Source organism: Stegostoma tigrinum, chromosome 13, assembly GCF_030684315.1.
Source record: "Stegostoma tigrinum isolate sSteTig4 chromosome 13, sSteTig4.hap1, whole genome shotgun sequence".
NCBI lineage: Eukaryota > Metazoa > Chordata > Chondrichthyes > Orectolobiformes > Stegostomatidae > Stegostoma > Stegostoma tigrinum.
The window spans coordinates 60,642,086-60,658,286 of NC_081366.1; the positions used below are offsets into that span (position 1 = coordinate 60,642,086).

Consider the following 16,201-nt stretch of genomic DNA (forward strand, 5'->3'; position numbering starts at 1 on the left):
GCCCAACCCTGACAAAGGGCAACACTCTGAAAGCTTGTGATTTCAAAATAACCTGTTAGACTATAACCTGGTATCATCTAACTTCTGACCTTGTCCACCCCAGTCCAACACTGGTAGCCACATATCATCCCAGAAGGCACCACATTACTGTTTCTGGTGTCACGTAGTCGTGAGAGGTGACAACAGCTGATTTCCTTGCCTAACAAACATTGTGATACTTCATTAGGTACACATCATTTGTGATAATTTCCCCATCTGCCACAGTGGGATTTAAACCCATGTCCTAAGAACAGTTAGTGTTCTGGATTATTGGTCCAGTGATATTACTACCATACCGTTGCCATCCCTCTTTGTGAGTACTCTGAAAAAGTAAAATTTAAAGAAAAATATCTATATGAGGCATGAGTAGCTAAACAAAAAAAACCTCAATATGAAATGATGAAATGCAGAAAGAAAAGACGTAACAAAGTCATGTAGAACAAGATGGAAGCAGAGGTTATGATCTAAGGTTGTTGAACTCATTGTTGAAACCAGACCACCAAGATGAAACTTAAGTTATTGTCCCTTGAGCTTTTGTTGAGTTTCATTTGAACGTGACAACTTCACTGGAACGTGCTAAATTGTAGTTTTTTTTCAATTAAATCACTGTTTCACTTTAAGGGAATTTTGGGGCCTGGCATAAGAGAAGTAAGGGAGTCAAAGAGCATGTGTGGCTTTCCCCACATTTGCATGTAAAAGCGTGGTTCTATATTTTCATACGTGCAGTCATTGAAAACAAAATGAGTATCTGTTCCCACGCCCCACACACACACATTCCCTGCCCAAAATCATAATGCCTACTTCTCCCCCCCCATGCACAATGGATTCATACGGTTGTTTGTCCTATGTCCAAATCTGGTCCTATTGCATGTTGCTGTTTTACAACACTGACTACAAGTGAGTATGGCTTGTTTGTACTTATGAGAAAACGTTGTGTCCCTATACACTGCTACTTAAGAACATAGAACGTAGAACATTACAGCACACTACAGGCCCTTCGGCCCTCGATGTTGTGCCGACCTGCCATACCAATCTGAAGCCCATCTAACCTAAACTATTCCATGTATGTCCATATGCTTGTCCAATGACGACTTAAATTTATTTAAAGTTGGCAAATCTACTGCCGTTGCAGGCAAAGCGTTCTTTATCCTTAATACTCTGAGTAAAGAAACTACCTCTGACATCTGTCCTATATCTTTCACCCCTCAATTTAAAGCTATGCCCCCTCATGCTCGCCGTCACCATCCTAGGAAAAAGGCTCTCCCTAGCCACCCTATCTAGCCCTCTGATTATCTTATGTCTCAATTAAGTCACCTCTCAACCTTTTTCTCTCAAGTGAAAACAGCCTCAAGTCCCTCAGCCTTTCCTCGTAAGACCTTCCCTCCATACCAGGCAACATCCTAGTAAATCTCCTCTGCACCCTTTCCAAAGCTTCCACATCCTTCTTATAATGCGATGACCAGAACTGTACGCAATACTCCAAGTGCGGCCGCACCAGAGTTTTGTACAGCTGCAGCATCACCTCATGGTTCTGGTACTCTATCCCTCTATTAATAAAAGCTAAAACACTGTATGCCTTCTTAATAGCCCTGTCAACCTGGATGGCAACTTTCAAGGATCTGTGTACATGGACATCGAGATCTCTCTGCTCATCTACACTACCAAGAATCTTACCATAAGAGTTATGGTCCAGCAATGAATTTTCATGGAATACTGTTTTTGGAATAATTGTACTGATGTGAGGACCAGGCATCTATTTGTTTACCTTGTCTGATTGACACATTAGAGAATTTATCTTGAAAATGATGATAATGTTAGTTTTGAAATGTTTATTCTGTTGCAGGTATCCATTGAGTGAGTAGAATAATTGATTTGAAGTCACTAACTTAGATTGCACCTGACATGTTTTTCAATAGCATTAGTTTAAAATCCGGTGACATTTGATACCTTTGCTTAAGAATACAGCAATTATGTACTGTGCAATCTATTATGACAATATGCCATGCCTGCTAAAGCATATATAATAACTGTTGTGAAGGATTAGATTACGTTAGGCGCTCATGTTTTTTTAAGGCTGTTCATGCTAAAATATTTTTTGCCAGAATATTTGTGTTGGGTTTCTCTTTGAACCTTGTCAGCAAGTGCTTGATGAACAACCTTTATAGTGCTTTATAATAGGTCGGCACAACACCATGGGCTGAAGGGCCTGTACTGTGCTCGTACTGTTCTATGTTCTATGTTCTGTTCTTAATCATTTTGGTGTATCACTTCTTTTTCTTTCAGTCTATTAATAGGTTTTTTTTCAGTCTTCTTGATATTTTTGCCTCTTATCTCTTTTAATTTCCAGTTTCATGAAAAAATTAACAAAAAGTACAATCTCTAATGGTTTCACTTGCTTTTATTTGTCCCAGTTTTGTGCTTTTATTTTGGCTTTTGTTGGCCTTTTGTTACAGTTTGAACAGAAGGTGATGGGAAATAGACAATCTGAAAGGATGATAGAGTAGGGAAATGAGGTGGAAATGAATTTAAATAAGAAGGTCAGTGATTGGGAGATGTGTTACTGGAGGCCTGGGGAACCCATTTTCAGTTCGTTTTTTTTTTAATTTAATTTCCTGGAATGGACTATTTATGTTCCAGAAATCTGTGTGTCCACCCCCTCAAAACATTTCTAGCCTGTGACTAAGGTTTTGGAGAAGGATGGTAAGACAGTCTTGGACTGATTTTTTTTCTTTGAAGTGCAGCCATATAATTACAGATTTTATTCTTCTGAATTTAGTGTCTGTTGAAACCCTATTGACTGTCAACATTGGTCAATATTCATGATTAGTTCCTAAGCCTCTGTCAGAGGGAGCTGTTTGAATTGATCGTACAAAGGTTAGTGCATGCGAAGTGACATACTAAATGAGATTCAATATAAGTAACCTAGACAACACCACCCCTCATCCACCTTCCTGCAAGAATGCTATCTCCCATTCCCAATTCCTTTGCCTCTGCCGCATCTGCTCCCAAGATGAGGCGTTTCACTCCCAGACATCCCAGATGTCCTCGTTTTCCAAGGACTGCAATTCCTCCCCCCACCCCCACACTAAGCAGAAACGCCCTTGGCCACATCTCTTGCATTTCCCGCACCTCAGCCCACACACCCCCTCCCTGCAATAACGGCAAAGACAGAATTCCCCTTGTCCTCACGTATCACCCCATCATTCTCCGCCACTTCTGCCACCTGCAATCTGACCTCACTACCAAGGATATATTTCCCTCCCCATCCTTTATCTGTCTTCGGGTGAAACCACTGTCTTCACAACTCCCTCGTCCGCTCTGCCCTCCCCACTAGCCCTACCGCCCCGGCATCTTTCCCTGCAACCCGCAGGAGGTGCTACACCTGCTCCTACACCTCCACCCTCCCCCTCACCTCCATCCCAGGCCCCAAGAAAACCTTCCATTTTAAACAGAGGTTCACCTGTGCATCCACTAATGTGATAAACTGTATCCACTGATCCTGGTGTGGCCTCCTGTACCGCATGGAAACCAAGCAGAGGCTTGGAGACCGCTTTGCGGAGCACCTATGCTCGATTCATGACAAACGACAACACCTCCCAGTCACAAACCACTTCAACTTCCACTCCCACTCCTTGGACGACATGTCCATCCTGGGCCTCCTCCAGTGCCACAACGATGCCACCCAAAAACTGGAGGAACAGAACCTGATACTCTGCCTCGGAACCCTACAACCCAATTGTATCAATGTGGACTTGACAAGCTTCAAAATCTCTCCACCCCCAAACTCATCCTAAGACCAGCCTCCCCTCTCGTCCCCACCTCCTTGACCTGTCTGTTTTTTCTCCCACCTATCCACTCCTCCTGACCCCCACCCTAACATCCTACCTACACTCCCCTTTTACTGGTTTCATCTCCACCTCCTTGACCCAATTCGTTTTCTCTCCAGCTAGCTGTTCCTCTATCCACCTCCTATCACTGCCTCCTCATCTCTCTATTTATTTCAGAGCCCCCTTCACCTCCCCCATTTCTGAAGAAGGACGCAGACCCAAAACCCTCAGTTTTCCTCCTCCTCTGATGCTGCCTGGCCTGCTGTGTTTATCCAGCTCCACGCCTTGTTATCTCAGACTCCAGCATTGGTTGTTCCTACTATTTGTGATTTAAGTGTGTTACCCCCCCTCCCATTTATTATAAGTGTATTGAGCAGCAATGTGCTGTTACGTTTTTAAATGTTATTTCAGTCATTGGAGTTGTCAGTTAACATTCTGAACAATGTATGTCCCTTGCAAACAAAATTTTAATTTTAAAAACATAGGATCATAACTATGTAAGAAATAGGAGCAGGAACAGGGCATTCAGCTCTTCTAGACTGAACTGTCATTTTATACTGACAGGACTGATCTGTCCAGGGCTCAGCTCCTCCTTTGTGCCAACTCCATATAGCCCTGAACTCCCTGATACTTCAAAAACCCATCTACTCATCTATAAATGTTTTGTTATCCAGCCTCCACAACTATTTTGGAGTAGAAAATTCCAGACATTCAGTACCCTGTGGGTGAAGAAATTCCTTCACGTCTCAGTTTTCAATGATGTCCCTTTATTCTATGAAACCATCTTCTCAAGATCTCCCCTGCCAAGCCCCTCCTAGTTTTGTTTGTTTCAATAAGATTATACCCTTATTCTACTCCACTCTAATGAATAAAGGTAATAAAATGTGAGGCTGGATGAACACAGCAGGCCAAGCAGCATCTCAGGAGCACAAAAGCTGACTTCTTGCCTGCTTAGCCATTCTTGATAAGTCAACTCCTTCATCTCCGGAATCAGCCCAGTGAATCTCTTTTGAACTGCCCACAAAACCAGTATATCTTTTCTTAAATACAGGAATCAAAACTGTATATAGTACTCCAGGTGCCGCCTTATCAACATAATTGTAATATGGCTTCCCTATTTTAAACCCCAACCTCCTGCCAATAAAGATCAAAATAATTAGTTGTTGCAGATATGCACTAACCTTTTATGTTTATTTGGAAACGGGAGCACGTGGTTGTCCATACTATGCTTTTAGGCTTGCTCCACAATTCAGTAAGACCATGCTTGATCTACATAAGCTCCACTTTCCCACTTTACCACATGTCCTTCTATTTCATTAGCATCTGTAAATCTTGTTCTCAGCCCTAAAAAAACTAAGCATTCAGAAACACCTATGGCTTAGAAGTAAGAACTATAAATTAAAGTACAGATGGTAAAATTTGATTCACCAAGTCCATGCCAGTTCTTCACAGCACATGTTCAACTTTTCCCACTAGAACACTTGGTTTCTGTTTTTGTCGAGTATGTTTGGACCCCTTGTGATTCTGAAAATGTATTACTTCCTGTGAACCAGGCCTCCCAAAAAGAAAAGCGCAGATCCTTCAATCCAACTATGCAATTGAGGTCCCTCATCCCTTGGATTATTCTCTCGAGCCTTTTCTGCACCATCTGTAAAGGCTTCACATACTACTTGAAATGTGAATTCAGAATTAGGTGCAGTACTGTGGTTGAGGCTGAACGAGTCATAGAGATCTGCAGCATGGAAAAAGGTTCTTTGGTCTATTGGTCCGTACATGTCCAAAGCAACTACATAACTAATCCATGTAGGGGCTTTTGTATCAATGTGGTAGTGTCCCTACCTCTGAGTTATGAGGCCTGGGTTCAGGTCCCACCTACTCCAGGGGTGCGTAATAACATCCCTGAACATGTTTATTGGGGGGAAAAAAAAGTTCTAATCCCATTTTCCAGAACTTAGCCCATTGTCTTGAGTGAATTTTATGTAGCTGAAGTGCTAACATAGAGAGCATAAACCTTTCAGTTCTGTATCATATGCTGGTAGGTGACGTTTTACAGGGATGCCAGGCTTAAGAGCAACTGAAAAATTTCCATTGATATGGATCAAATTGAACAACATTTTAATGATGTAATTTGTGTAAAGCCCTCACTCAAACCTCTCAATGGGCTGATTTTAATATGCTGAACACAGTTCCTGTTTATCTTTAATAATTTCTCACTAGACTTGTACATATGAATTTTATTTTCTGCGATCTTTTGATTTTCAAATCTGAAATGTTATATATATTGCATTCTCTTTGCAGCATTCCCTTGGTTTGGAATGGATATTGGTGGAACGCTTGTGAAACTAGTTTATTTTGAGCCAATTGATATTACAGTTGAAGAGGAGGAGGAAGAGGTAGAAAGCCTAAAAAGTATTCGTAAGTACTTGGTGTCAAATGTTGCCTATGGATCTACGGGCATCCGAGATGTGCATCTTGAGCTCAAAGACTTGACGCTTTGTGGCCGCAAAGGAAACCTGCACTTTATTCGATTTCCTACACATGACCTACCTACCTTCATTCAAATGGGCAGAAATAAGAATTTTTCAACACTACATACAGTGCTCTGTGCCACTGGAGGTGGTGCTTATAAATTTGAAGAAGAATTTCGAATGGTGAGAACATGCTGTTGATAAAGGTGCCCAATATTGTTGCAGATGAGGATGGTTTCATTAAGATATTTTTATCACTGGGATTAAAGATAGAAATAAACATCTTGTCCCTGGTTACTATTATCTATGTCCCAGTTTTGAGAGAAAAGGAAAAGATATTTGGAGAGTGGGAGAGGATTTAGCCATGCACTGGTATAAACTGTGTTATTTACAAAAGAAGTATGGTATCTTCTGAGGTTTGAGCCTCAAAACTGTGGGACTGTTTGCAGAGTTAAGTTTGCCTATCCTGTAGGCCTGTCAGGGAGTACCTCAAAAAGAGGTTAAGTTAATCAATGCTACAACACCATAGCATATCAGTTCTCCCCCTCACTCTCTTTGGCACAGTTCTTCATACATCGTACAAGCTGATCAAGACAACACCCACCTTAACAATTGTTGATACAAATCATATTTGCTCCATTTGACCAGCATTTTAAGTTTTGGCCTCGACCTCAAAAATTGTTGTTAGCAATAGATCACCATGTCGTCATGATGGTTTGCAAATGTCTATAATCTGTACGTTGTCATTTGTAGTGTACATAATGTGGGATTATACTGTGCACTGTGTCCAATAATTCTGACAATAGAAGACATCATTGTTTGGTTTACAGTTTGAGGGGAGAATCTTTTATGTCACAAATGGAGACTGATTTTATGCTGTGATAATGGGAACTGCAGATGCTGGAGAATCCAAGATAATGAAATGTGAGGCTGGATGAACACAGCAGGCCCAGCAGCATGTCAGAAGCACAAAAGCTGACGTTTCGGGCCTAGACCCTTCATCACCTCCTCTGATGAAGGGTCTAGGCCCGAAATGTCAGCTTTTGTGCTCCTGAGATGCTGCTGGGCCTGCTGTGTTCATCCAGCCTCACATTTCATTATCACTGATTTTATGCTGTTCAGATTTGAAACATAAGTTACTTTTGTTTAGAAGTGAAATAATTTGGAATGGTACACTTTAGATAATTGTAATAGTTTGCACTAATCTAATTGGCCACATTAGCATAGTGATTATGTTACTCATCCAGTTGTTCACAGATCTAGACCAATGAATGAGAAACATAGAATTGTTGAAATAATACAGCATAAAAGGTGGCCATTTGGTCCATCTTATCCATGCCAGCCCAAAGTCACACAGATGCCCTTTCTAATCGTACACATGGCCCCATAGCCCTGCAGCATACAGCACTTAAGGTGCAGATCTAGGTACTTTTAGTCTCTGCCATTGATCTCTGCCTCCCCCACCAACTCAAGCAGCAATTTTCAGACATTACCATCCTCCGCATAAAAAAAGTTTTTCTTTACATCCCCTGTAATCCTCCCGCCTAAATCAATGATCCCTGGTTTTAAACTGTCTGCCTAGAGAAACAAATTCTTCCTGTTTACTCCATGTATACCCATCACAACCTCAATCATGCCTCCCTCAACCTTCTCTGTTCCAAGAAAAACAACACCAATCTCTCCAATCTTTCCTTGTAGCTACAATTCTCCAACCTGGCAACATTTTAGTAAATCTTCCCTGCAGTCTCTCCTGAGCAGTTATGTCCTTCCTGTAATGTGGCGTCAGGAACTGCGCACAATACTCCAGTTGTGGCCCACGAGTATCTTATACAATCTCATCATTATGTCCCTACTTTTCTGTTCTGTACCTCTGCCAATGAAGGATAGTGTTCTGTATGCTTTCTTTATAACCTTACCTACCTGTACTGCTACCATTAGGGACCTGTGTACTTACACACCATGATCTCTCACTTCACCTACCCCTGTTTCTGTTTAACGTGCATTCCCTTTTACTGTTTGACTTCCCTAAATGCATTATCTTACCAGAGTCAAACTCTATCTGACACTTTTTCCTGCCATTTCTATCATTTTTGAAGCTTATACCTATCCTCTACAGTACCCACTACAGAGCCAATTTTTTTGCCATCTGCAAATTTTCCAGTTGTGTCCCCTACATTTCAAGACCAAACCAGTAAATGTAAAAAATAGACAGTAGGGGTCCCAATACCAAGCTGTGCAGGTCACCACTTGAAATAGCTTTCTATTTGCAAGGACAGCCATTGACCTACCCTTTGATTCTGTTGCTAAGCCAACTTTGGATCCAAATTGACACATTGCCCTGTATCCCATAGGCTTTTACTTCTTTGACCAGTTTACCACATGTGGCCTTTTCAAATGCCTCTCAAAAATCCATGTGGACAATATCCATTTCTCTGCTCTCATGGATCCTCCTTGTCACTTCCTGAAAGAATTCAAATTTGTAAGACATGACCATCCCTAAACAAAGCCATGCTGACTATTCCTAACCAGTCCATGCCTTCCTAAGTGACAGTTTATCTGATTTCTCAGGATTGTTTCTAATAATATGCCCACCTCTGAAGTAAGATCAACTGGCCTAAAATTGTTTGGCATTTCCTTTATATCCTGTTTAAACAATGGAACCACGAATGCATTCCTCCAGACCTCCAGCACCTCATCTGTGTTCAGTGAAGATTGGAAAGTAATTCTTAGAGCATCTGTTATTTTCTCCCTGACCTCCTTTAACATACTGGGGAACAATCGATCCACGTAGCCCTAGTGGCATCCATTTTCGACGATTCCAAATCCTCTAACACTACTCCCCCTTTATGATTATTTCGTCCAATATTTCACACTGCTCCTCTTAGATTACAGTATCTACATCGTCTCTTAATTTTGTGAATACAGAGACAAAATTTGATTTAAAATTCTTCCCATATCCTCTGCAAGTTCCATTCTTCATCTCTAAAAGGTCTCACTTTTTCTTCAACTGTCCTTTTAGTCTGGATACACATCTGCAGATTCTCACTTACCTTGCTTGCCAAATTTTTTCATGCCCTCTCCTTGATTTCCTTATTTCATTTTTACTTGATCTCTGTAACTTTCTATATTTCTGTAGGCTATCTGCAGTGTTGGGTTTTGTTGTGTGACTAACCTTAGCTTTCTTTTTCAGTTTAATCTTCCCTGTATTTTTCTAGACATCCATGGGAGGTCTAGATTTGGCAGTAACATTCTTACTTTTGGAGGGGACACGTCTGCTTTGTGTCGTCAGGATCTCAGTTTTTAGTGTCTTCTATTGATTGATCCTTTAACAGTGTTATGGACCAGCCAGACCCCCTCAAAATATTTTAAGAAGGTAGCCGAGTCCCTAACTTTCATTTTAAAGGGTAGATGTGAACTGAGTGTTCCAGTCGTGAAGGAACTGATGAAACCACTCAGTTAAGTGAAATGTAATTTATTTAAACATTGCGGTTAAAACACAAACAGAAGGAAGAGAAATTTAGAATAACTTAACTATTGGAAAACTAACCAAATTCTAGATGCAGTAACTATTGCTAATTAACTGTTCCAACATAGTAACGTCCTGTAAACATCCCCCTTGGCAAATAGGTAAATTAAAGCACTGGGAGGAAACAACATCCAGAGAAATTTCAGAAAAAGTAGGTTAGAAATCATTTAGTGAAGCTCATAATCCCCTTTGCACCTAAACATCTTGTGACTGCTACAGCTTTAAAAAAAACTAGAAATCTTGTTCTCGAAGAACTGGCCACTTCTATTGTTAAACTGTTTCTAAAGAAAAACCTAAGGGCCTCTTAGCCTAGACATTTCAGCATCTCTGCCGTTGCAAACTCTCTTTTAAAAAAAGTACTGAAGACAATATGACCTTTTTGAGGTGACAGCATCATAGCAGTAGTCCTGTCTAGTCTGCCTGTGTCAAATCACTTTCAAATTTGTAAAATTTACCTTGCCACTTTAAAAAGAATCGTTCCTGTTTATTGTTGTCCTTTTTCATATCAATATTAAATCTAACCAAATTGTGGTCACTATCCCCAATATGGTTGACACTGTCACTTCACCCACTTGCCTATTTTCAACTAAATCCAGAATTTTGTCTCCTCTCTTGGGCTTGTTGCATCTTGTTTTTAAAAAATAATTCCTGAACAAGTACATGAAATTTTCACCCTCAATGTCCTTTATATTGTTTGAAACCCAGTTGATGTTGCGATAGTTAAAGTCTCCTGCTATTATTGCCCTCTCAGTCCTACAAGCAGCAATTTTTCTACATACATGTACTTCTATCTACCTCTCATTATTTGAGAGTCAGTAGTTCAAATACCTCACAGCAGGTGGAGAATTTTGGAATAAAACACGTCTGTGATGGTGTTCATGAAAATGAAGTTTTTCTTTCTGGGGAAAAGAATGCCTGCTACCTCGATCCGGCCTTGCCTGTAAGTAACTGCAGATGTTTTGACTTCATCTGTTATGGCCATGAAAACTTTTAATAAGAAAATTTGACCGCTCAGACACTGGATGCAATTAGGACCCAATCTACCCAGCTGACTCTTTAAAAGTTTTTGGCACTAACATTTGGGGACTTGTGTCAAAATTGGGAGAACTGGCCTCCAGGCTAGCCAAGTAAAAGGCTGAAATGGTCATCACTTTCAGGATCCTAATTTTGAGACAAAGTTAAAAATCTGCCATCACTGATTTGTCCTGGTAGAACAGACCCACCAGACCAAATGGCGCTGTGCTATATAGTTACCCAGATGTGTTGCTGGATATTTTCAAAATTGACCCTCCTCCTATAAGGTCTCAGAATATCAAGCCAAAAATAGACAAGGGAACATCCTACTGATGACCATTTGTTTTCCTTCCTCAACTGGTAAATCAATAACACCTTATTGGCACAACTTTGGAGAAGGATTTGATAGCAAAGGCATCGAATGGAATCTGGATGGGAGACTTCACCAGCCATGTTTGAGTGGTTTGTTCGCCTATTCAGTCAGCATTGTTGCTAGATCTTGGACATAACTGCCAGGGAGTTCAGCAACAAGTGGTGAGGGAATATCTTACTGTGTTTCTCAAAGCTATGAAAAATGGTAAGATTGACAACCACACAATGCTTAAGGAAACCAGTGCCATCTTCAGACTCCAGTTACTGTCAATCATTTGGTATTGCGTAATCACTGTGCTAAATGTGAAAGATTCAAAATATATCTGTCTAACAATCAAGATACTGTGGTTATCAATAAAGGCATGTTCATTACTCTCAAATTAATTGATTATCTTAAGTGCCCTCTGGGCAGTTAGGGATGGATAGTAAACGCTGGCCCATTTAGCACTACCCATATTCCATGAATGAATAACAGAGCCATGAATGACTGAACAAATTGGACCATCCATTTAAATGTTCCCAGCACATGAGAAGGATGGAGACTTGGAATTCTGCTGTAATGAAAAGTCGGTACCTCTTGTCTCCACAAAGTCTGTGGTCAAATCAAAACCTGCGTTTGCCAAAGTGAGTACAGCATTAATATCACTCAAAGTTGAATGCTATGCAGAACATAGCAGTCTATTTGATCAGTACATGATCCATCAGCAATGTGCTCACAACAGGTATGTATACCACCCACAAGATGCAGTGCAGCAACTTATGCTAACTTCTTCAGTAATACCTTGCAAGCCCACAACTTCCACCATGTAGAAATTTAAAGGCAGCAGATGCATGGGAACACCATCCCCTGCAAGTTGCCCTTCTTGCTACACTCCATTGTTTCTTGGAACTATATCACTGTTCCTTTTGTGTCACTGGGTCAAAATCCTGGAGCTGACTTCCTAATGACATTGTGAATGCATCTACACCACATGGACAGCAGTAGTTCAAGAAGGCATCTCATCGTTACTTCAAAGGCAAGTGGGGGTGGACAATGAATATATAGCCACATTCCTTGAAAGAAAAAATAAACTGGGCAAAAGTCATTTTGTGACACTAGTCGTCTTTCCTCCTTTTAAACTTCCTCCAGTGTTTCTGACAATGTCATCATCATTGGTGCTGAGGTGTGCAATGTTTTTAAAACATTTCATTTCCTGAGGAACCAGATGTTGCTAGAATCTTCTCTCATCTCTCTTTAGTTGTGCTCATTAACATTTAATTTATTGGAATGAACATTGTGCCTTACTGTTTCCCTAACAGCATAGTGTATTGCAGTTAATATTTGACAAAATTAAACAGGAGTAATTTACCGTATTCTACTGCATCTTGCAGAAAATCTTTTAGATTTGATAGTCCAAGAGCAGTTTCTTACTCTGGAAGTAATGTTGAAAAGTAATATAGTTCTTCTTCAATTGTATCACACACCAAAATTATACTAACTTTCCAGATACACTAACAGATTTATGTTTATTTCAGATTGGCAATCTGCAGTTACATAAACTGGATGAATTGGACTGCCTGGTCAATGGCCTCTTGCACATTGACTCTCTCAGTTTTAATGGCCAAGCAGAATGTTATTATTTTGAGAATGCCTCAGATCCTGAGAAGTGCCAGAAGATGCCTTTCAACCTTGATGACCCCTACCCTTTACTTGTGGTGAACATTGGGTCAGGAGTTAGCATATTAGCTGTATATTCAAAGGACCAGTATAAGAGAGTAACTGGAACCAGGTAAAATGTTTAAGAATTACATTAACTGATGATTTTATTTCGGTAAAAAGCTACGTGAAATAATAGGTAAAGTTTGCAGTCCTAAATCATTGTAGGTCTTTAGAATTATGGTTTACTCTGGCCATAAGCCTTCTGTGAAGCAAGTTCAAAGTTTGTGTATAGTATGATATTCACAAGTGTGAGTAAGTAATCATCATTGCAATCCCTGTGACACTGCTCATAGCAATTGTGCACTGTGACAGCTATTTCCCCTATCTCCCCTCGTGCTTCAATTTCCTATCCATTCTGTCAGTCCACATCTTTCTGATTATAAATGAGAACAATGCTTCTAACTCCATTTTTCAGCTTTTGGTTGATATCATTGTGACTACCTTTTAAAGTGGAAGTTTCTTGTTGCTTTAGCACCACAACAGTTGCAGTTATGGATTCAGCATAGAACAGTACAGCACATCACAGCACAGGCCCTTCCGCCCACGATGTCCAGCCCTATTATCCTACTGTAAGATCAAACTACCCTCCATGCCCTACATTTTTACTATCATCCATGTCCCTATCCAAGAGTCACTTTAATGTCCCTAATGTACCTGAAAAAGTACAGAAAAGTTGTTAAGTAAGCAAGTCCTTGCATTCCTTGGTTGCCCAGGCATTTTCTATATTCCATTTTCTAGCATTTTAATAGAAACAATAGTCTATCACTTTGAGCCTTTATTGAAGAAAAAAATTTAGCCTGTACTTATGCACCACTCCTTTCACTGGTACTTCAAGTTCAGCTTTGCCTTTGTGAACAGCCATTTAAAACCATAAAAAATAATTTAGTCTCTTTAGCATAGGCAGATTCTTGTCTCATACCAATACCTGCAGAGTGACTTTGCCATGGAAAGCCTTCCTTCACAAAATAGGCAAAGCAAATGGGACATGTCAAAATCAGTGTGATTTGGCAAATGTCAAATCTAAATGAAAGTTGTAAGAACACTATTAATAAGCAAACAAATAATACAGTCACTTTGAAATGTTCTAATTACTAACTTAAAATGCCATTTTTATCTGACTTTTTTTTTGTTTGCTTTTAGCTTAGGAGGTGGAACCTTCCTGGGCCTCTGTTGTTTACTTACAGGTTGTGAGACTTTTGATGAAGCCCTTGAAATGGCATCTAAAGGTGACAGCACCATGGCTGACAAACTAGTAAGGGACATTTATGGGGGAGATTATGAACGCTTTGGTTTGCCAGGTTGGGCGGTTGCATCCAGGTGGGTACAAGTAATAATTGGGCCAAATGATTTATTGCGATAATCATCCCTTCAGATTTTTAATCACTCAGATTTAAATATTTCTAATTATTTACATAACATTGTAGTACTTCCACAATGACATACACTACATACACTTGGGGGGAGTGATGGCCTCGTAGTATTATCACAAGACTATTAATCAGGAGATTCTGGTAATATCTTGGAAACCTAGGTTCAAATCATGGCAGCCATGGCAGATAGTGGAATCAGAATTCAATACAAATCTGGAATTAAGTGTCTAATAATCACTGTGAATCCATTGTCAGTTGTTAAGAAAAAACAATCTGGTTCACGAACATCCTTTAGGGGAGGAAACTGGTTTGGACTACATATCCAAACAAACCCACGACCAAAGTGTTTGACTCTTAAATTAGGACTAGTCAATAAATGCTGGCCTAGCCAGCGATGCTGTCACCCTGCGAACAAATGAAAAGAAATTCAGAGGTTTTTTTTGCGCAAGTATCATTCTGTACTCAACCTATATTTTAATGATCATATGTAAGTTACTTTGATTTTTTCATATTTTGAGTGATTTTAATAATATAAAAAAGACTATACTATAAATGTACGGGAGATACATGTTAGATAGGACAGATGGCAGACATCTTGTAGTGGATCCCACCTGATCAAACAGCAAAGACAAGGTGACATATTGACGGCCCTACTGTCTATTGTTAGAACCTCCTGTGTTTACTTTCGTGCATTACAACTTACTTTCGAGGAAAGTATCGATATCACTTGAAAACTACTAAAGATCATGGCCATAACTAAGTGTTTGAAAATCCTTCATTGCTTTTGTATGTGTTGCAGGGGAGAACACAATGACAGCTGTGGCAGATGCAATAAGTTATTTTTTTGTTAAGTTGGCTTTTAATGAAAATTTAAAAATCAAATATTTAAGCTATAAACACTCTATTATTAGATTAAAGAATATTGCATTGTTAGTCAGAAACTGTGATTGTTGCCATGAGCAATAAGCAAATAATGGCCACAGATATACAAGATCCAGGGTGGTACTAATAGTAGAGCTTACTTAATTGTACCTTACTGAAATAAGGAAGAACTAATCCTGTTTTTAATTTTTAATGATTGCAGTTTTAGGTTACATGGATTTACTGGGCCGTAACTTCAAATGTTGTAAAACCAGAAAATGCTTCCCCGATATCAAATCAAGTTTACACGCTGTGTAGCTGAGATGTACAGAGCAGGAAAATTGTTGTCTACCAGAGTGTTAAAGGATGAGAAAATCTTCTGAATCAATATGTGGTTCTACCTACTAGAGAAAGTACAAAATCTGACCTACGTTGGGAAGTAAGGCAGGCTGAGTGACTGAGGTGTCAGTGGAGGAGTGCTCTGGGAGCAGTGACCATAATTCTATTTGTTTTAAAATGGTGATGGAGAAGGATAAACCAGATCTGAAAATTAAAGTTCTAAATTGAAGAAAGGCCAATTTTGACAGGATTAGACACGAGCCTTCAAAATTTGATTGGATGTGGATGGTTGCAGGTAAAGGGATGGCTGGAAATGGAATGCCTCCAAAAATGAGAATACCAGAGTCCACGGACAGTATGTTCCTGTGAAGATGAAGAGCAAGGCTGGTGGGTGCAGGGAATACTGGATGACTAGAGTAATTGAGGTTTTGGCCAGGAAAAAGGAAAGAAATGTCAGTTATAGACAGCAGAGATCAAGTGAATCCTTAGAGTATAAAAGCAGTAGGAGTGCCCTGAAGAGGGAAATCAGGAGGCAAAAAAGGGGTATGAGATAACCTTGGTAAATAGGGTTAAGGAGAATCCAAAGGGATTTTATGAATACATTAAGGACAAAAGGGTAACAAGGGAGCGAGTAGGCCCCCTTAAAGATAAGCAGGGCTGCCTATGTGTAAAACTGCAGAAGATAG

The 16,201-nt window shown here is 40.0% G+C and overlaps 1 protein-coding gene across 3 annotated transcripts in view; it reads left to right on the forward strand.

Annotated features, from left to right (window-relative positions):
- LOC125458317 (pantothenate kinase 3) overlaps positions 1 to 16,201 on the forward strand; it is an 82,237-nt gene that overhangs the window by 34,656 nt on the left and 31,380 nt on the right. For all 3 annotated transcript variants that reach the window (XR_007248809.1, XM_048543508.1, XM_048543509.1), the window contains exons 2-4: positions 6,165 to 6,517; positions 12,762 to 13,015; positions 14,086 to 14,262. Coding sequence is in view for 2 of the 3 variants with exons in the window: in XM_048543508.1 (XP_048399465.1) it covers positions 6,165 to 6,517; positions 12,762 to 13,015; positions 14,086 to 14,262 (784 nt within the window). In the remaining variant the exon portion in view is untranslated. The remainder of the gene's footprint in view (positions 1 to 6,164; positions 6,518 to 12,761; positions 13,016 to 14,085; positions 14,263 to 16,201) is intronic.